We start from the raw sequence: 22,807 nt of genomic DNA, 5'->3' as shown, positions 1-22,807 counted from the left end.
GATGGGGTGACCGCAGAGAGGAGAGCGATGGGGTGACCGCAGAGAGGAGAGCGATGGGGTGACCGCAGAGAGGAGAGCGATGGGGTGACCGCAGAGAGGAGAGCGATGGGGTGACCGCAGAGAGGAGAGCGATGGGGTGACCGCAGAGAGGAGAGCGATGGGGTGACCGCAGAGAGGAGAGCGATGGGGTGACCGCAGAGAGGAGAGCGATGGGGTGACCGCAGAGAGGAGAGCGATGGGGTGACCGCAGAGGGGAGAGCGATGAGGTGACCGCAGAGGGGAGAGCGATGGGGTGACCGCAGAGGGGAGAGCGATGGGGTGACCGCAGAGGGGAGAGCGATGGGGTGACCGCAGAGGGGAGAGCGATGGGGTGACCGCAGAGGGGAGAGCGATGGGGTGACCGCAGAGAGGAGAGCGATGAGGTGACCGCAGAGAGGAGAGCGATGGGGTGACCGCAGACGGGAGAGCGATGGGGTGACCGCAGACGGGAGAGCGATGAGGTGACCGCAGACGGGAGAGCGATGAGGTGACCGCAGACGGGAGAGCGATGAGGTGACCGCAGACGGGAGAGCGATGAGGTGACCGCAGACGGGAGAGCGATGAGGTGACCGCAGACGGGAGAGCGATGAGGTGACCGCAGACGGGAGAGCGATGAGGTGACCGCAGACGGGAGAGCGATGGGGTGACCGCAGAGAGGAGAGCGATGGGGTGACCGCAGAGAGGAGAGCGATGGGGTGACCGCAGAGAGGAGAGCGATGGGGTGACCGCAGAGAGGAGAGCGATGGGGTGACCGCAGAGAGGAGAGCGATGGGGTGACCGCAGAGAGGAGAGCGATGGGGTGACCGCAGAGAGGAGAGCGATGGGGTGACCGCAGAGAGGAGAGCGATGGGGTGACCGCAGAGAGGAGAGCGATGGGGTGACCGCAGAGGGGAGAGCGATGGGGTGACCGCAGAGGGGAGAGCGATGGGGTGACCGCAGAGGGGAGAGCGATGGGGTGACCGCAGAGGGGAGAGCGATGGGGTGACCGCAGAGGGGAGAGCGATGGGGTGACCGCAGAGGGGAGAGCGATGGGGTGACCGCAGAGGGGAGAGCGATGGGGTGACCGCAGAGGGGAGAGCGATGGGGTGACCGCAGAGGGGAGAGCGATGGGGTGACCGCAGAGGGGAGAGCGATGGGGTGACCGCAGAGGGGAGAGCGATGGGGTGACCGCAGAGGGGAGAGCGATGGGGTGACCGCAGAGGGGAGAGCGATGGGGTGACCGCAGAGGGGAGAGCGATGGGGTGACCGCAGAGGGGAGAGCGATGGGGTGACCGCAGAGGGGAGAGCGATGGGGTGACCGCAGAGGGGAGAGCGATGGGGTGACCGCAGAGGGGAGAGCGATGGGGTGACCGCAGAGGGGAGAGCGATGAGGTGACCGCAGAGGGGAGACCGCAGAGAGGAGAGCGATGAGGAGACGGGAGAGCGATGAGGTGACCGCAGAGAGGAGAGCGATGGGGTGACCGCAGAGAGGAGAGCGATGGGGTGACCGCAGAGAGGAGAGCGATGGGGTGACCGCAGAGGGGAGAGCGATGGGGTGGCCGCAGAGGGGAGAGCGATGGGGTGGCCGCAGAGGGGAGAGCGATGGGGTGGCCGCAGAGGGGAGAGCGATGGGGTGACCGCAGAGGGGAGAGCGATGAGGTGGCCGCAGAGAGGAGAGCGATGGGGTGACCGCAGAGAGGTGACCGCAGAGAGGAGAGCGATGAGGAGACGGGAGAGCGACGAGGTGACCGCAGAGGGGAGAGCGACGGGGTGACCGCAGAGGGGAGAGCGACGGGGTGACCGCAGAGGGGAGAGCGACGGGGTGACCGCAGAGGGGAGAGCGACGGGGTGACCGCAGAGGGGAGAGCGACGGGGTGACCGCAGAGGGGAGAGCGAAGGGGTGACCGCAGAGGGGAGAGCGACGGGGTGACCGCGGGGACAAGAGTGATGAGGTCACCGCGGGGGCAATGACGTCACCGCGGGGAGGGGGCGATGAGGTCACTGCGGGGAGGAGAGCGACATGGCAGCCGATACTATTCCAGCAAATTTTACATTCAAATTCAATATTTAAATGTAATTTCCTCCACATACTGGATATCTTTCTCTTGTTACCCTTATGAATATGCGAAATTTGGAGCTAAAAAAGATTTTTTCTTTTTTAATGTTCACGGCTCTACATTATAAACTTCTGTGAAGTACCTGGTGCTCAATACACATCTAGATAAGTTCCTTGGGGGGTCTAGTTTCCAAAATGGTGTCACTTGTGGGGGGTTTCCACTGTTTAGGCACATCAGGAGCTCTCCAAACGTGATATGGCATCCACTAATTATTCCAGCAAATTTTACATTCAAAAAGGTCAAATGGCGCTCCTTCCCTTCCAAGCCCTGCCGTGTACCCAAACAGTAGATTCCCCCACATATGGGGTATCTGCATGCTCAGGAGAAATTGCGCAACATAATGTATGGTACATTTTCTCCTGTTACCCTTGTGAAAGTAAAAACAAATTTGGTTTAAAGCTGAGTTCACACGTGGCGTTTTTTTCGCGTTTCCGCGGTGGTTTTAACCGCGAAAAATAAGCATCCCATGCATTCCTATAGGATTCCGCAATGCTGTGCTAATGCTGCGGTTTTTACTGCAGCGGAATTGCTTCGCGGTAAAAACGCTGCATGCTCATTAATTTCGCGGTATTGCGGCGATCCCGCACCCATAGGAATGCATTGTTCTGCTTACTTTCCGCATGTGGCTGTGCACACCATGCGAAAAGTAAGCAGAATATTTGCGGATGGTACCCACGGTCCGGAGGAGACTGTCCTCCGAGCTTTGGGTACCATTTCCCTGTAAAAAATAGAATTTAAAATAAAAAATATTGTTATTCTCACCTTCCGACGTCCCGCGCAGCCTTCCCGCCTCTCTCCACGCTCCCGGTCCCAGTAATCCTTTGCAAGCGATGACGTCCGTTCTCGTCATCGCGAATGACCGCGAGATGTCGCGATCTCGCGAGAGCGGACGTCATCGCGATAATTGTCGCAAAGGCTTACGGAGACTGGGAGCGTGGAGAGAGGCGGGAAGGCTGCGCGGGATGTCGGAAGGTGAGAATAACAATATTTTTTTTTTTTTTTTTTTTATAGTTTTTTTCCTTGCTTTTTCACCACGGATCTACCGTTTTACTACAGCTGATCTCTCCGGGTCCAAGCTTCCTATGAAAGTATGAGCGATAACGATGACATCGAGGTGGAAAGCGACGTGAGTGCACATCCTACTTCCCGTTCAAAAATGGCTCTCTGCTGGGTGCTGTGTGCTGCTCCTCTCCTCCGTAATTTAGGGTGTGTTCCCCTTTAAGGCCGCAATGGTGGACAATTTGGGCCCCCGCAGTGGAGGAGTGAGCGTTATATAGGGCAGCCTAAATCCTAATATTAGAATCCCCCCACCCGGGGGTCCTGGGGAAACGCTGTCCTAGTCCGTATTTGTCAAAGTTTTGCTGCTATAAGAGAAAATGCTCAAAATATCTGGTCGGACCAGTTGTGTCTGTGGTATAAAGAGGTGACCGCAGAGAGGAGAGCGATGAGGTGACCGCAGAGAGGAGAGCGATGGGGTGACCGCAGATGGGAGAGCGATGAGGTGACCGCAGACGGGAGAGCGATGAGGTGACCGCAGAGGGGAGAGCGATGAGGTGACCGCAGAGGGGAGAGCGATGAGGTGACCGCAGAGGGGAGAGCGATGAGGTGACCGCAGACGGGAGAGCGATGATGTGACCGCAGAGGGGAGAGCGATGGGGTGACCGCAGAGGGGAGAGCGATGAGGTGACCGCAGAGAGGAGAGCGATGGGGTGACCGCAGAGAGGAGAGCGATGGGGTGACCGCAGAGAGGAGAGCGATGGGGTGACCGCAGAGAGGAGAGCGATGGGGTGACCGCAGAGAGGAGAGCGATGGGGTGACCGCAGAGAGGAGAGCGATGGGGTGACCGCAGAGAGGAGAGCGATGGGGTGACCGCAGAGAGGAGAGCGATGGGGTGACCGCAGAGAGGAGAGCGATGGGGTGACCGCAGAGAGGAGAGCGATGGGGTGACCGCAGAGAGGAGAGCGATGGGGTGACCGCAGAGAGGAGAGCGATGGGGTGACCGCAGAGAGGAGAGCGATGGGGTGACCGCAGAGAGGAGAGCGATGGGGTGACCGCAGAGTGGAGAGCGATGAGGTGACCGCAGAGGGGAGAGCGATGGGGTGACCGCAGAGGGGAGAGCGATGGGGTGACCGCAGAGGGGAGAGCGATGGGGTGACCGCAGAGGGGAGAGCGATGGGGTGACCGCAGAGGGGAGAGCGATGGGGTGACCGCAGAGGGGAGAGCGATGGGGTGACCGCAGAGGGGAGAGCGATGGGGTGACCGCAGACGGGAGAGCGATGGGGTGACCGCAGACGGGAGAGCGATGGGGTGACCGCAGACGGGAGAGCGATGGGGTGACCGCAGACGGGAGAGCGATGGGGTGACCGCAGACGGGAGAGCGATGGGGTGACCGCAGACGGGAGAGCGATGGGGTGACCGCAGACGGGAGAGCGATGGGGTGACCGCAGACGGGAGAGCGATGGGGTGACCGCAGACGGGAGAGCGATGGGGTGACCGCAGACGGGAGAGCGATGGGGTGACCGCAGACGGGAGAGCGATGGGGTGACCGCAGACGGGAGAGCGATGGGGTGACCGCAGAGGGGAGAGCGATGGGGTGACCGCAGAGGGGAGAGCGATGGGGTGACCGCAGAGGGGAGAGCGATGGGGTGACCGCAGAGGGGAGAGCGATGGGGTGACTGCAGAGGGGAGAGCGATGGGGTGACCGCAGAGGGGAGAGCGATGGGGTGACCGCAGAGGGGAGAGCGATGGGGTGACCGCAGAGGGGAGAGCGATGGGGTGACCGCAGAGGGGAGAGCGATGAGGTGACCGCAGAGAGGAGAGCGATGACGTCAATGGAGACAGGAGAGCGATGAGGTGACCGCGGGGGCAATAACGTCACTGCGGTGAGGAGAGCGACATGGCAGCTGATACTATTCCAGCAAATTTTACATTCAAATTCAATATTTAAATGTAATTTCCTCCACATATTGGATATCTTTCTCTTGTTACCCTTATGAATATGCGAATTTTGTAGCTAAAAAAGATTTTTTCTTTTTTAATGTTCACGGCTCTACATTATAAACTTCTGTGAAGTACCTGGGGCTTCAATGGTGTCACTTGTGGGGGGTTTCCACTGTTTAGGCACATCAGGGGCTCTCCAAACGTGATATGGCATCCACTAATTATTCCAGCAAATTTTACATTCAAAAAGGTCAAATGGCGCTCCTTCCCTTCCAAGCCCTGCCGCGTACCCAAACAGTAGATTCCCCCACATATGGGGTATCTGCATGCTCAGGAGAAATTGCGCAACATAATGTATGGTACATTTTCTCCTGTTACCCTTGTGAAAGTAAAAACAAGTTTGGTCTAAGGCTGAGTTCACACGTGCCGTTTTTTTCGCATTTCCGCGGCGGTTTTAACCGCGCGATTTTGCCGCGAAAAATAAGCATCCCATGCATTCCTATAGGATTCCGCAATGCTGTGCTAATGCTGCGGTTTTTACTGCGGCGGAATCGCTTCGCGATAAAAAACGCAGCATGCTCATTAATTTCGCGGAATTGCGGCGATCCCGCACCCATAGGAATGCATTGTTCTGCTTACTTTCCACATGTGGCTGTGCCCACCATGCGAAAAGTAAGCAGAGCAATTGCGGATGGTACCCACGATCCAGAGGAGAGGAGACTGTCCTCCGGGCTTTGGGTACCATTTCCCTGTAAAAAATAGAATTTAAAATAAAAAATATTGTTATTCTCACCTTCCGACGGTTACGCTTGCAAAATGCTAGTTTTTCCGCGTGAATTTAAAATGCGATTTTCCCGCGGAAAGGAATTCCGGAATTCTCGCTGTAATTTCCGCGAGAGTTCCGCTACGTGTGAACCCAGCCTAAAGGAAAATTTTGTGAAAGAAAAGTAAATATTTATTTTTTCCTTCCACATTCCAAAAATTCCTGTGAAGCACCTGAAGGGTTAATAAACTTCTTGAATGTGGTTTTGAGCACCTTGAGGGGTGCAGTTTTTAGAATAGTGTCACTTTTGGGTATTTTCTATCATATAGACCCCTCAAAGTGACTTCAAATGTGATGTGGGCCGTAAAAATAAAATGGTGTTGTAAAAATGAGAAATCGCTGGTCAATTTTTAACCCTTATAACTTCCTAAAAAAAAAAAAATATGGGTTCCAAAGATGTGCTGATTTAAAGTAAACATGTGGGAAATGTTATTTATTACGTTTTTTGTGTGCCATATCTCTGTGATTTAAGGGCATAAAAATTCAAAGTTGAAAATTTCGCAATTTTCACCAAATTTCCATATTTTTTTTCACAAATAAACCCAAGTTATTTGAATGAAATTTTACCACTATCCTGAAGTACAATATGTCACGAGAAAAGATTGTCAGAATCACCGGGATCCATGGAAGCGTTCCAGAGTTATGACCTCATAAAGGTACAGTGGTCAGAATTGTAAAGATTGGCCCGGTCATGAACGTGCAAACCACCCTTGGGGGTGAAGGGGTTAGCGTATTGGGATGTGAAAATTCAGTTTTACATTTTTTTCATGGTAGTTGATTTATCCTCAAAGTTTTCATTTTCTTCACAAGGGTAAAAGGAGAAAATGAACCCTTCAGTCTAAAAGTTCAGATTTTGCTGCTATGTCACATTGGTAGAACTCCTGATGTGCAAGAATAGCAGAACCCCCCTTAAGAGACCCCACTTTACAACCTATTTCCCATCCAGGGTTGCAGTGAGCATATTGACACCACAGCTGTCTTCGAATTTTAGATTGTAGAGTGGTGAAGAAAAAATATTTCCTTTTTTACCACTAAAATTACATTTTCACATGGGAAAATAGGTAAAAGTGGTCACGATTTTTGCAATGCCCCATATGTGGCTGTGCAGTACTGTTTGGCAACACGGCAGGACTGAGGAGGAACGGAGTGCTATTTGACTATTGGAGCACAGATTTTTCGAGAATAGTTTGCTGACACCATTTGCAGAGTCGCTAAATGCCCGAACCGCAGAATTATTCCCCCCTGAAGTGACCCCATATTGGAAATTGGAATTCATCAATGGTTGTAGTATCCATTTTCACGCCCTGGACGATTTCCAGAAACAAGCACGTAGTGGATGTTTTAGAGCAAAATCTGCCATTGTAGCGACTAATATATTGTGCCCAGCTTGTTTCTCTGTAGACGTCCACCCTGGAAATTTAGAGCGCTCCACTTCAATTTTTCATTCAGCCATATGTTTGAATGACGAAGTAGGATAAATTAGTACAGTTTAAAAACGCTTTCACCCCAGGGCCTGTTTTCACCTTCCTGACCAGGCCAATTTTTTCAATTCTGACCACTGTTATGAGGTCATAAGTCTGGAACGCCTCAACGGATCCTCCCACTGATTCTAAGCTTGTTTTCTCGTGACATATTGTACTTCATGATATTGGTAAAATATCTTTGAAATGACTTTATTTCTGGAAAAAAAGGGAAATTTGGCAAAAAATTTTTAAAATTTTGCAATTTTCAAACTTTTAATTTTTGTGCCCTTAAAGCAGAGAGTCATATCTCCTAAAATAGTTAATAAATAACATATTTCCCACATGTCTGCTTTATATCAGCACAGTTTTTGAAACATCATTTTTTTTTTTTTTGTTAGGAAGCTAAAGTTTACCAGCGATTTTCTCATTTTTACAACAAAATGTACAAAACCATATTTCTTTAGGGACCACCTCACTTTTGGAGTGACTTTGAGGCAGCTGTATGACAGAAAAATACTCAAATGTGACACCATTCTAAAAACTGCACCCCTCAAGGTGCTCAAAACCACATTCAAGAGGTTTATTAACCCTTCAGGTGATTCACAGGAATTAATGGAATGTGGAAGGAAAAAAAGAACATTTAACTTTTTTTCATAACAATTTTCCTTTAGACCTAACTTTTTTACTTTCACAAGAGTAACAGGAAAAAATGGACCATACAATTTGTTGTGAAAATTCTCCTGAGCATGCCGATACCCCATAAGTGGGGGAATCTACTATTTTGGCGCATGACAGGGCTCGGAAGGGAAGGAGCGCCATTTGACTTTATTAATGCAAAGTTTGCTGAAATAATTAACGAACACTATGTCTCGTTTGGAGAGCACCTGATGTGCCTAAACAGTGGAAACCCCCCACAAGTGACACCATTTTGAAAACTAGACCACTCAGTGAACATACAGGTGCTTCTCACAAAATTAGAATATCATCAAAAGTTAATTTATTTCAATTCTTCAATACAAAAAGTTAAACTCATATATAGAGTCATTACAAACAGAGTGATGTATTTCAAGTATTTATTTCTGTTAATGTTGATGATAATGGCTTACAGCCAATGAAAACCCAAAAGTCATTATCTCTGTAAATTAGAATACTTTATAACACCAGCATGAAAAATTATTTAAAATCCGAAATGTTGGGCTACTGAAATGTATGTTCAGTAAATGCACTTAATACTTAGTCGGGGCTCGTTTTGCATCAATTACTGCATCAATGTGGCGTGTCATGGAGGCGATCAGCCTGTGACACTGCTGAGGTGTTATGGAAGCCCAGGTTGCTTTGATAGCAGCCTTCAGCTCGTCTGCATTGTTGGGTCTGGTGTCTCTCATTTTCCTCTTGACAATACCCCATAGATTCTCTATGGGGTTAAAGTCAGGTGAGTTTGCCAGCCAATCAAGCACGGTGATACTGTTGTTTCTCCAGTCATCTTGGAGGATGTCTCCCCGCCCTAATGGGGACAGGAAACACAAAGAGGTTAAATAACCCTCCCCTTCCTGCTACATCCAGTGTTTTTCCTGTCCCCCAGTGGGGCATGAAGAGGTTACAGGTGCTGCCACGTCCGGAGAGCGGAGCTCCTTCAAACTTACCATGCCGGGCAGCCGAGGTCAGGGGGTTCGCCTCTCATCCTCCAGGTAGCTGCTCCCGTCTCCATGCTATGCGACTCGGGACCCCCCCCCCGCGCCTCTTTGGGGGTAAAGCGGGGCGGCGTGACGTCGCGGCGCACTTCCCGTTTGCATCCTACTGTGTTCCTGTTATGATCTGCTTAGTTTGTGGGATGAGGTAGTTCAGAGGTTAATCTGGACAGCCTCATTCTGGGAGGCTTCTTATAGCCTCAGTGTGGGGTCATTCCTCGTCACTTATACTTTGACCCTCGGCCGAGTGTGTGTGACCCTGGTGTATCTGTGCTTTGTGCCTGTGCTACTCTATGCTTGTTTGGTTTTGACCCGGTTCTGTCCCTGTTACGAGTTCTGCCTGTCTCTCCTGTACTTCACTGCCATCTCTGTGTATGACCCTAAGCTACGTTCTGACTACCCTCTGCCTGCCCCTTGTGTACCGCATTAGCTCTCTCCTTTACTGACCTCAGATTGTCTTGGATTTCGTCTCCCTCTGATTCCTTGTCCTCTCCCTGGTGTCCTGTGGTCCCCTTTCCCCTGCTCCAGGGTACCTGTAGCAACCTGCAGTCATCTCCAGCAGCAAGACGCTAAGTCCCGCCCCCTGTGGTCACATGATCATAGGTCCTTCTGCTCTCTGCTTCCATTAGCGTCCTCTTTCAATGCACTGCTCAGGTCCCATCTGTCTGAACTTTTCCAGCAACATCTGACCCTGGGCTTCCCTGCGGTGTGAGTAAGTCACCCTGTTCAGCCTTGGCAGTTCGTCGGCGCTGACAGGAACTTGACAGTTCCACACTGGAACGCAGATGCCCGGGAGAGGATCAGAGGGCTCCGGCGGTGGAATGGTGCCAGGGTCGTTCCGAAAGGTTCCTCCCTGCGGACCAGGAGGGAGGAGGGGCACAAAACTGAACGCTGTGGAGGCCTATATACCCGGGTCAGGAGCTCCAGGTAAGGCGCAGTGTGTCTGTCGGTGTGACTGTGCTGACTATGGACGGCGACAAAACTTTGGCAGCTGCGTCTGTGGAACCCAGCGTTCCCCTTCCTACCGTGAGTAGCAGGGCCGGTCCCTTACTGTCCAAACATTGGTGGCATGGGTCATTGAGTATACCTTCTCTCTCCTTTTTAGGGAGAAAAGGTCTCTGGCCCAAAGAATAAACCCAGCCACGTGTGTTTGTGGTTCCAGGCTTTCCTCTGATTATAAGAAGAAGCTGTGCCAACCCTGTATGCAGGACATACTACGCACCGAACAACTCTCCCTCTTGGGACAGTATCAAAACACTCATTAAGCAGGAGGTGCAGACCTCCATGACAGCCTTTTCCCAGACCCCGATGCCGCTTTCCCCTCTCTCTAAAAAGAGGAAAATAGTACCTACGGAGACCAACTCAGACTCGGGTGAAATTCGTACCTCAGGGTCTGAGGATATTTGGGAAAATGAGGGCTCCACATCCACCCCTAAACCTGATAGGAAAAAGTACTAGTTCTCTTCTGAGGATATGGAAGAGTTGGTCTCCATGGTGAGAAACACCATGGGGGTTGAGGAGGAGGAGGTGAAGTTCTCAGTTCAGGATGAGATGTTTGGGGGGCTGAAACCCAGAGGTAGGAAAGGGTTTCCGGTTCATGAAAATGTCCAAAATCTGATATTTCAGGAGTGGTCCTCCCCTGAGAAAGGACTTAGCGTACCATCTGAGCTAAAGAGTCGCTTTCCCCTCGAAGGTGACAATTCTATTTGGGATATCCCTCAGATAGACGTCCAGGTCTCTAAGGTGACCAAGAAAACGTCCCTCCCTTTCGAGGATTCTTCCCAATTGAAAGATCCTATGGATAGTAAGATAGAAAGCCACCTAAAAAAATTCTGGGAAGCTTCTACTAATTTGATCAAAGCAAAGGTAGCCTCTACATGCGTCACCAGGGCCTTATTTCTCTGGCTTCACACGTTGGAAGAGCACCTCTCTCAGGGGACCTCCAGGGAAGAGATTCTAGACTCCCTTCCCCTTCTCCAAAAGGCAACGGGCTTTATAGCTGATGCCTCAGAAGAGATGGTGCGGGTGGCAGCAAGATCCTTAGTCCTCTCTAATTCCGCAAGAAGAGCGCTTTGGCTGAAGTCGTGGGGCGGTGACATCACCTCTAAAACGAAGCTCTGTGCTGACACCACGTATTCGGGCCAGTCTTGGATGATATCCTTGAAAGAGCTTCGGATAAGAAGAAATCGCTACCCGAACAGAAAATTACCAGGAGGCGGTTTTTTCGACCCCCCCCCCCTACGTGAGCAGCCCTCCCAGAAGGAGTTCAGGGGAAAGGGCAAGACTGGACGGTGGAGCTACCTGAAGGGAGGCAGAGGGAAGAACATCCTTGTCCCTCAGCAACAGCAGGCCCCGGACAAACAGTGACTCTCCTGTGGGGGGTCGACTCACACGTTTCTTCGCCCAATGGCAGTCCACAACCACAAACCAGTGGATTCTTCACACCATTCAGTTTGGGCTGAAGTTGGAATTCGAACGTCCCCCCCCCCCCCCAGTGTCTGAGAATTACCCCGTTACAGTCCCCAGATCTCAAAAAAACCTTACTTCAACTACAAGATCTCTTACGGGAAGAAGTAATATGTACCCCAGCAAGAGCTAGGCAGAGGACACTATTCCCGCCTATTCCTCGTGAAGAAGCCCTCCGGAAAATACAGGGTTATCATAAACTTGAAACCCCTGAATCAGTTTATCAAATACCGGAGGTTCAAGATGGAGTCGGACAAATTAGCAATCCCCCTCATTGAACAGGGCTGGCTGATGGCTACGATAGACCTGAGGGACGCTTATTATCCTGTACCAATCCATCCGGATCACAGGAAGTTCCTCAGGCTCGCAGTCTCCCACGACCTGGGATCAGCCATCTCCAGTTCAATGCTCTCCCGTTCGGCGTGTCTTCGGCGCCGAGGGTGTTCACGAAGGTCATGAGGGAAACAGTCATTTTCATCCGTCTTCAATCAATATGTATTGTTCCATATTTAGACGACCTGCTCATCATTGCTCCATCAATATCTTGACTAAACCAGGATGTGTCAAAAACTCTGGAAATCCTCAAATCCATAGGCTCGATCCCGAATCTTCAGAAGTTGGACCTTCACCCTTCCCCAAGAAAGAAATTCCTGGGGATTCTCTTACACTCGGGGGGAAAAAAGGACATCCTTCCTTCCCAAGGATCGTCAACACAACCTTCGCCAGAGAATCGCCAGATTCAGACAACAAAGGGCACCGACCCTAAGGGACTCCATGTCCATTCTGGGGTCCCTGATGTCGTGTATTCAGGAAGTGTCCTGGGCTCAGGCACATACTCGAACCCTTCAATCATACGTCCTGGTAAACTCAAGGAAGTATCGAAACATTCTGTCCAGAAGAATTCCACTTCCAGGACATGTGAAATCAACCCTCTCATGGTGGCTGAATTGCCGAAACGTGAGGTGGGTGGTGAGCTGGGATCAGCTTCCCCTGAAAGTACTTTGTACCGATGCCAGCCTGAGAGGTTGGGGAGCTGTGTTGGAGGAATCTTACTTCCAAGGACAATGGTCCCAGGAAATAAGAGCCAGATCTTCGAATCTAAGAGAATTGAAGGCGGTGGAAGAAGCACTGAAAGCCGCTTCATCCCTCATCCAAAACCATCATGTTCGGGTCTACTCCGACAATGTAACTACGCTAGCCTACCTCAGACACCAAGAGGGCACGAAGTATGCCAGCCTAAAGTCAGTGGCGGCAAGAATATTCCTCTGGGCGGAGAAATGCGTATTGTCCATATCAGCGGTACACCTGAAAGGGTCGGGCAACATTCAGGCGGACTTCCTCAGCAGGAAGGATGTCCATCCGGGAGAATGGTGTCTGAACCAAGCGGTCTTCCAATCCCTGACCGCGAGATGGGGAGACCCAGAGGTCGATTTATTTTCGAATGCTCAAAGTGCAAAAACAGGAACATATTTCTTCCTCAGTCCCTCGTACAGAACCTGGGAGATAGACGCTTTCGTCCATCCGTGGGCTTTCAGCCTATCTTACGCCTTCCCGCCAATCCCTAAGACGCTACTAAAGATCCGATTGGACCAGGTCACGACAATCCTTATTGCTCCAATGTGGCCAGGGCTAAGCTGGTACAGCGCTCTGATGGATATAGCCCAGAAAGGTCCCTTACTCCTACCCCCAAAAAAAACGGCCTCCTTCATCAGGGTCCCCTACTATATACCCAAACCTCAACAAACTAAACCTTGCGGCTTGGTTACTGAGGCCAACATCCTGAAAGCCAGAGGTCTCTCGGATGGGGTTATCTGGACTCTCCAAAAAAGCAGAAAACCGGTAACCAATGCCATATATGGCAAAGTATGGAAGAAGTTCTCTTCTTGGTGTCTTCCTAGTGTCCGTGATCCCTTCCATCCCAACACTGCTCAGGTCCTAGATTTCCTCCCGAAGGGTTTAGAGCTAGGGCTTGCCACAAGCACATTGAGGATACAGGTTTTTGCCCTTAGTTCCTTCTTTGACCAGGACCTGCTAGACACCGTTGGATCAAATGGTTTATGACCGCTGCAAGCAGGATACGGCCTACACTTCCTAGTCGGGTTCCCCCTGGTATCTTATTTTACTCCTCAATAGTCTAACACAGGCCCCATTCAAACTCTTACCTTCAATTTCACTAAAAACCTTGACACTTAAGACAGTCTTTCTCGTAGCAATCACCACAGCTAAACGTGTAGGTGAATTGCAGGCCCTATCGGTACAAGAGCCATACCTGTCGCTCAACTCGGACAGCATAGTGCTACGTCTGGACCCCTCCTTTATGCCCAGTTGTCTGAGACTTTCATAGGGGTCAGGATATCGTGTTGCTCTCATTTTGCCCAAATCCTTCTAATGCGAAGGAAGAAAGATTCCACACTTTGGATGTTTGCAGAGTGGTTCTCCATTACCTTGATCTAACCAAGGAGTGGAGAGTTGACCAGAACTTTTTAATCCAATATTCAGGACAGAATAAAGGAAAGAAAGCCGCAAAAAGCACAATTGTGAACTGGATCAAACAGGCCATCTGCCTGGCATATTTGTCAAAAGATCTCCTTCCTCCCGAGTCTCTAAAGGCCCACTCCACTCAATCAGTCGCTATGTCCTGGGCAGCCAGAGGGAACGCGTCATCGGAGCAGATATGCAGAGCAGCCACCTGGTCCTCTGTGCACACCCTTACCAGACACTAGAGACTAAATTTTGATAGGGATCTAACATTCGGCAGACGTGTTCTACAAGCTGTGGTCCCTCCCTAATAAATTAGTGTTGGTATGACTCTAAGGTGACTGGCGTGGAAGGTGACTGGAGAAAATAGAATTAGACTTACCTGTAATTCGGTTTCTAGGAACCTTCCACGACAGCACTAATTTCACTCCCTATCTAAATACCTTATTGGATGATTCCTGCACTTTGGCGGTAACTATTCATGCTAGTATGTCCATAAAAAAACACTGGAGGTAGCAGGAAGGGGAGGGTTATTTAACCTATTTGTGTTTCCTGTCCCCCATTAGGGCGGGGAGACATCCTCCAAGGTGACTGTCGTGGAAGGTTCCTAGAAACCGAATTACCGGTAAGTCTAATTCTATTTTTGCATCAACCAAGAAGACAGTGTTTAGACTGACTCCTAATGAAGAGAACCATAGATGGATAACAAATAAATTTATTAAGCCTATTAAAATACATAAAATGCTACCTGTATTCAATACAAACAAACATACCCCAGGGGAGTAGCACAATACAGGAACACAAAAAAACCTCAAAAGATATTATAAAATTCCCTTGAGCACACCATGTATAAAGTGGAGTAATAAACAGGTCAATTTGCATGTGGAGAAAGGGCCCAAAAAGTCTTATTATTACTTAGCCAACGGCATTAAATTACTAAGGTGCCCTCTTTCCTATAATTGACCATTTGTAATAAAGCTATACCGCAATTATATATATTGCAAATCGCATGAGTGCCAATGGTCTAGGAAGAGTGTACTTACTAAAGGGAAAAAGAGGTGATTGCAGCCCGTTGTGCTGTCCCCGCGCCCCAACACGCGTTTCGCCTGCTTGCTTACCTTAGTAATTTAATGCCGTTGGCTAAGTAATAATAAGACTTTTTGGTCCCTTTCTCCACATGCAAATTGACCTGTTTATTACTCCACTTTATACATGGTGTGCTCAAGGGAATTTTATAATATCTTTTGAGGTTTTTTTGTGTTCCTGTATTGTGCTACTCCCCTGGGGTATGTTTGTTTGTATTGAATACAGGTAGCATTTTATGTATTTTAATAGGCTTAATAAATTTATTTGTTATCCATCTATGGTTCTCTTCATTAGGAGTCAGTCTAAACACTGTCTTCTTGGTTGATGTATATTGTTAAGGAAGTGCCATTGTAGCATTGGTGGACTTTTTTGGGTTAATTAATTCTATTTTTGGCAGAGTGGGCAGGTGCCAAGTCCTGCTGGAGAATGAAATTTCCGTCTCCAAAAACCTTGTCGGCAGAGGGAAGCATGAATTGCTCTAAAATGTCCTGGTACACGGCTGCGCTGACTTTGGTCTTGATAAAACACAGTGGACCTACACCAGCAGTTGACATGGCTCCCCAAACCATCACCGATTGTGGAAACTTCACACTAGACCTCAAGCAGCTTAGATTATGTGCCTCTCCACTCTTCCTCCAGACTCTGCGACCTTGATTTCCGAATGAAATGCAAAATTGACTTTCCTTGTGGAGTGTGTCAGTGACTGCCTTCTGGACATCTGTCAAGTCAGTAGTCTTCCCCATAATTCTGGAGTCTACTGAAACAGAGCAAAGGAACGTTTAGGAAACCTTTGCAGGTGTTTTTTGTTAATTATTCTAATTTACTGAGATAATGACTTTTGGGTTTTCATTGACTGTAAGCCATAAACATCAACATTAACAGAAATAAACATGTGAAATAGATCACTCTGTTTGTAATGTCTCTATATAATGAGTTTCACATTTTGTATTGATGAACAGAAATAAATGAACTTTTTGATGGTAGTCTAATTTTGTGAGAAGCACCTGTATTTAGATGCGTTGTGAGCACCTTGAAGCCCTAGGTATAAACATAGTGCTTGACGAGTGTGACCAACTTTTTACTATTGAAGCCGCCTATGCGGCATCAATAGTAAAAGATAGAATGTAAATAATAATAAAAAAAAAAAAATATTGTTGTTCTCACCTTCCGACGCCTCTCTCCACGCTCCCGGTTCCAGTAATCCTTTGCGACAATTACCGCGATGACGTCCGTTCTCGCGGGATCGCGACGTCTCGCGATCCCGCGAGAACGGACGTCATCGCTCGCAAAGGCTTACTGGGACCGGGAGCGTGGAGAGAGGCGGGAAGGCTGTGCGGGACGTCGGAATGTGAGAATAATAATATTTTTTATTTTAAATTCTATTTTTTACAGGGATATAGTCCCCAACGCCAGGAGGACAGTCTCCTCTCCTCCGGACCGTGGGTACCATCCACAAATGTTCTGCTTACTTTTCACATGGTGTGCACAGCCACATGCAGAAAGTAAGCAGAACAATGCATTCCTATGGGTGCGGGATCGCCGCGATTCCGCGAAGTTAATGAGCTTGCTGCGTTTTTTACCGCGAAGCAATTCCGCCGCGGTAAAAACCGCAGCATTAGCACAGCATTGCGGAATCCCATAGGAATGCATGGGATGCTTATTTTTCGCAGCAAAATCCCGTGGTTAAAACCGCCGCGGAAACGCGAAAAAAACACCATGTGAACTCAGCCTTAGAACGTGAAAGGGCAGACACCTTCTCTGCAGCATAAGACCAACGGACCATTTTATTACTTTTTATATTTTTAATATAGGAGTGTACACTCTACATTATTAGTTTTATTTTAATAGAAAATACGTTCCTATCAGATTATGTTTATATAGTATTTGTATGTGTATATTTTTACAAAAATGAGAAAATTAATGTAATTAATAGAGATGGGCAAACCCGAACAGTAAAGTTCAGCATCGGTACCGAGCACCTACTGTTCGGGCACAGACACCGAACACTGACTCATCAGCAAGTCCGTGTTACTGTTCGGGATCAGCTGCCCGAACATCAGGTGTTTGTTGTGCTGTCATGCAAACATCACTTCTGATCAGTGGTAAAATCATCACCACCGGTCAGACAGCCGCGGTTAACATGCTGGCAAATGACAGCATGACCGCACAGCTGTGATCGGAGGCATAAAGTTTACATCCGGTAACTGTTGCCCGCTGATGGGACTACTACTCCCATGAGCCGACACCTGCTGTCTCTAGTCACAGTGAGAGCAGGAGCGACTGATGGGAGTATTAATCACCCGACTCCTGCACTGTAAATAAATAATTAGAAAAAAATGGAATGGGTTCCCCTGTATTTTTGATGAACCAGCCAGGAAAACTCACAGCTGGGGGCTGTAACCCTCAGCTGTCAGCTTCAGCAAGGCTGGTTATCAAGAATAGAGGGGTCCCCACGCCATATTCTTTAATTATTTAAATAAATAAAAAAAGTTGTGGTGTTCCCCACATTTTTGACAACCAGCCTTGCTAAAGAAGACATCTGTGGGCTGGTATTCTCAGACAGGTAAGAGGACCATGGATATTGGTCCCCCCTAAGCCTAAAAATCGCAGCCCACAGCAGCCCAGAAAAGGCGCATCTATAAGACACCTATCGAATACTAATCCTATAGTTACATGGTAAATAATGACACAGCCAGAATAAAATCTTTTATTTGAAATGAAACAAAACACACTTTTCCATTTTTATTTAAAAATAACAAACACAGTTATACTCACCAAACGCCTAATTCCACTGAATCCCTTGTCTCATGTACTAAAACAACAATATTCCTCACCTCTCTGTCGTTCTGTCCCACGCCGTAATCCATGTCTGGGGGATAAACCATTTTCAACCTGGACGGCACCAAGATGCAATCGTCCAGACTGAGAACCACTGGTGATAGAGCTCCTGAGAGCGCAGCCTCAGTGACTAGCGGTGACGTCATCAAGGTTACCTCCGGTCAGTTAGGCTCCGTTGCCAGCTGGGCTGAACTGCGGTGTCCTCAGTGAGATCTCCGGTAGCACCGTGAGAAAGTCTATACTATCATAATATACTAAACACCTACCCTATCTAACCCTGTATCCGAACTAAGAAATTGATGGGACTATCTGGGAAAGTTTGGAATTTATTGATTTGTGTGTTTAGAGTATGACGAGATCGCTGACTGACAGCTTTTGTCAGAAGCACTGGTCACACTGATTCTCCTCTGATCGCTCACTGACTGCTCTTGTCAGAAGCACTGGTCACACTGATTCTCCTCTGATCGCTGACTGACAGTTCTTGTCAGGAGCACTGGTCACACTGATTCTCTGATCGCTCACTAATGGCTCTTTTGTCAGAAGCACTGATCACACTGATTCTCCTCTGATCGCTCACTGACAGCTCTTTTGTCAGAAGCACTGGTCACACTGATTCTCTGATCGCTGACTGACGGCTCTTGTCAGAAGCACTGGTCACACTGATTCTCCTCTGATCGCTCACTGACGGCTCTTGTCAGAAGCACTGGTCACACTATTTCTCCTCTGATCGCTGACTGACAACTCTTGTCAGAAGCACTGGTCACACTGATTCTCCTCTGATTGCTCACTGACGACTCTTGTCAGAAGCACTGGTCACACTATTTCTCCTCTGATCGCTGACTGACGACTCTTGTCAGAAGCACTGGTCACACTGATTCTCCTCTGATTGCTCACTGACGGCTCTTGTCAGAAGCACTGGTCACACTAATTCTCCTCTGATCGCTGACTGACAGCTCTTGTCAGAAGCACTGGTCACACTGATTCTCCTCTGATCACTGACTGCTCTTGTGAGAAGCACTGGTCACACTGATTCTCTGATCGCTGACTGACAGCTCTTGTGAGAAGCACTGGTCACACTGATTCTCCTCTGATCGCTGACTGACGCCTCTTGTTAGAAGCACTGGTCACACTGATTCTCCTCTGATCGCTGACTGATGGCTCATGTTAGAAGCACTGGTCACACGAATTCTCCTCTGATCGCTCACTGACGGCTCTTGTCAGAAGCACTGGTCACACTGATTCTCCTCTGATCGCTCACTGACTGCTCTCGTCAGAAGCACTTGTCACACTGATTCTCTGATCGCTGACTGACAGCTCTTGTCAGAAGCACTGGTCACACTGTTTCTCCTCTGATCGCTCACTGACTGCTCTCGTCAGAAGCACTGGTCACACTGATTCTCTGATCGCTGACTGACAGCTCTTGTCAGAAGCACTGGTCACACTGATTCTCTGATCACTGACTGATGGCTCTTGTTAGAAGCACTGGTCACACTGATTCTCCTCTGATCGCTCACTGACTGCTCTCGTCAGAAGCACTGGTCACACTAATTCTCCTCTGATCGCTGACTGACAGCTCTTGTCAGAAGCACTGGTCACACTGATTCTCTGATCGCTCACTGACGGCTCTTGTCAGAAGCACTGGTCACACTGATTCTCCTCTGCTCACTGACGGCTCTTGTCAGAAGCACTGGTCACACTAATTCTCCTCTGATCGCTGACTGATTGCTCATGTTAGAAGCACTGGTCACACTTATTCGCCTCTGATCGGTGACTGACGGCTCTTGTTAGAAGCACTGGTCACACTAATTCTCCTCTGATCGCTCACTGACTGCTCTCGTCAGAAGCACTGGTCACACTGATTCTCCTCTGATCGCTCACTGACGGCTCTTGTCAGAAGCACTGGTCACACTGATTCTCCTCTGATCGCTCACTGACTGCTCTTGTCAGAAGCACTGGTCACACTGATTCTCCTCTGCTCACTGACGGCTCTTGTCAGAAGCACTGGTCACACTAATTCTCCTCTGATCGCTGACTGACGGCTCTTGCTAGAAGCACTGGTCACACTGATTCTCCTCTGATCGCTGACTGACAGCTCTTGCTAGAAGCACTGGTCACACTGTTTCTCCTCTGATCGCTCACTGACTGCTCTCGTCAGAAGCACTGGTCACACTGATTCTCCTCTGATCGCTCACTGACTGCTCTTGTTAGAAGCACTGGTCACACTGATTCTCCTCTGATCGCTGACTGACGGCTCTTGCTAGAAGCACTGGTCACACTGATTCTCCTCTGATCGCTGACTGATTGCTCATGTTAGAAGCACTGGTCACACTGATTCTCCTCTGATCGCTGACTGACGCCTCTTGTTAGAAGCACTGGTCACACTGATTCTCCTCTGATCGCTGACTGACGCCTCTTATTAGAAGCACTGGTCATACTGATTCGCCTCTGATCGGTGACTGACGGCTCTTGTTAGAAGCACTGGTCACACTAATTCTCCTCTGATCGCTCACTGACTGCTCTCGTCAGAAGCACTGGTCACACTGATTCTCCTCTGATCGCTCACTGACTGCTCTTGTTAGAAGCACTGGTCACACTGTTTCTCCTCTGATCACTGTCTGACGGCTCTTTTTAGAAGCACTGGTCACACTGATTCTCTGATCGCTGACTGACTGCTCTTGTGAGAAGCACTGGTCACACTGATTCTCTGATCGCTGACTGACAGCTCTTGTGAGAAGCACTGGTCACACTGATTCTTTTCTGATCGCTGACTGACGCCTCTTGTTAGAAGCACTGGTCACACTGATTCTCCTCTGATCGCTCACTGACTGCTCTTGTCAGAAGCACTGGTCACACTGATTCTCCTCTGATCGCTCACTGACTGCTCTCGTCAGAAGCACTGGTCACACTGATTCTCTGATCGCTGACTGACAGCTCTTGTCAGAAGCACTGGTCACACTGATTCTCTGATCACTGACTGATGGCTCTTGTTAGACGCACTGGTCACACTGATTCTCCTCTGATCGCTCACTGACTGCGCTCGTCAGAAGCACTGGTCACACTGATTCTCTGATCGCTGACTGACAGCTCTTGTCAGAAGCACTGGTCACACTGATTCTCCTCTGATCGCTCACTGACGGCTCTTGTCAGAAGCACTGGTCACACTGATTCTCTGATCACTGACTGACGACTCTTGTCAGAAGCACTGGTCACACTGATTCTCTGATCGCTGACTGACGGCTCTTGTCAGAAGCACTGGTGGTCACCCTGATTCGCCTCTGATCGCTCACTGACTGCTCTTGTCAGAAGCACCGGTCACACTAATTCTCCTCTGATCGCTGACTGACGCCTCTTGTTAGAAGCACTGGTCACACAGATTCTCCTCTGATCGCTGACTGATTGCTCATGTTAGAAGCACTGGTCACACTAATTCTCCTCTGATCGCTCACTGACTGCTCTCGTCAGAAGCACTGGTCACACTGATTCTCCTCTGATCGCTCACTGACGGCTCTTGTCAGAAGCACTGGTCACACTGATTCTCTGATCTCTGACTGACAGCTCTTGTCAGAAGCACTGGTCACACTGATTCTCCTCTGATCGCTCACTGACTGCTCTTGTTAGAAGCACTGGTCACACTAATTCTCCTCTGATCGCTCACTGACTGCTCTTGTTAGAAGCACTGGTCACACTGATTCTCCTCTGATCGCTGACTGACGGCTCTTGCTAGAAGCACTGGTCACACTGATTCTCCTCTGATCGCTGACTGACGCCTCTTGTTAGAAGCACTGGTCACACTGATTCTCCTCTGATCGCTGACTGATTGCTCATGTTAGAAGCACTGGTCACACTAATTCTCCTCTGATCGCAAACTGACTGCTCTCATCAGAAGCACTGGTCACACTGATTCTCCTCTGATCGCTCACTGACTGCTCTCGTCAGAAGCACTGGTCACACTGATTCTCCTCTGATCGCTCACTGACTGCTCTTGTTAGAAGCACTGGTCACACTAATTCTCCTCTGATCGCTCACTGACTGCTCTTGTTAGAAGCACTGGTCACACTGATTCTCCTCTGATCGCTGACTGACGGCTCTTGCTAGAAGCACTGATCACACTGATTTTCCTCTGATCGCTGACTGACGCCTCTTGTTAGAAGCACTGGTCACACTGATTCTCCTCTGATCGCTGACTGATTGCTCATGTTAGAAGCACTGGTCACACTAATTCTCCTCTGATCGCAAACTGACAGCTCTCGTCAGAAGCACTGGTCACACTGATTCTCCTCTGATCGCTCACTGACTGCGCTCGTCAGAAGCACTGGTCACACTGATTCTCTGATCGCTGACTGACAGCTCTTGTCAGAAGCACTGGTCACACTGATTCTCCTCTGATCGCTCACTGACGGCTCTTGTCAGAAGCACTGGTCACACTGATTCTCTGATCGCTCACTGACTGCTCTTGTCAGAAGCACTGGTCACACTGATTCTCCTCTGCTCACTGACGGCTCTTGTCAGAAGCACTGGTCACACTAATTCTCCTCTGATCGCTGACTGACGCCTCTTGTTAGAAGCACTGGTCACACAGATTCTCCTCTGATCGCTGACTGATTGCTCATGTTAGAAGCACTGGTCACACTAATTCTCCTCTGATCGCTCACTGACTGCTCTCGTCAGAAGCACTGGTCACACTGATTCTCCTCTGATCTCTCACTAACGGCTCTTGTCAGAAGCACTGGTCACACTGATTCTCTGATCTCTGACTGACAGCTCTTGTCAGAAGCACTGGTCACACTGATTCTCCTCTGATCGCTCACTGACTGCTCTTGTTAGAAGCACTGGTCACACTAATTCTCCTCTGATCGCTCACTGACTGCTCTTGTTAGAAGCACTGGTCAC

At 49.4% G+C, this 22,807-nt stretch overlaps 1 protein-coding gene across 1 annotated transcript in view; it reads left to right on the top strand.

The window, feature by feature from the left end:
- Window positions 1-22,807, top strand: part of MAX (MYC associated factor X) — a 75,994-nt gene that overhangs the window by 1,197 nt on the left and 51,990 nt on the right. The window contains exon 2 of the mRNA XM_073552267.1: window positions 3,192-3,261. Within this exon, the coding sequence (XP_073408368.1) occupies window positions 3,226-3,261 (36 nt within the window). The 5' untranslated portion in view covers window positions 3,192-3,225. The remainder of the gene's footprint in view (window positions 1-3,191; window positions 3,262-22,807) is intronic.

Source organism: Dendrobates tinctorius, unplaced genomic scaffold (genome assembly GCF_039654945.1).
Source record: "Dendrobates tinctorius isolate UK_male_01 unplaced genomic scaffold, ASM3965494v1 ptg000189l, whole genome shotgun sequence".
In the NCBI taxonomy this organism is placed as follows: Eukaryota; Metazoa; Chordata; class Amphibia; order Anura; family Dendrobatidae; genus Dendrobates; species Dendrobates tinctorius.
This window is presented reverse-complemented; position numbering and strand designations above follow the sequence as displayed.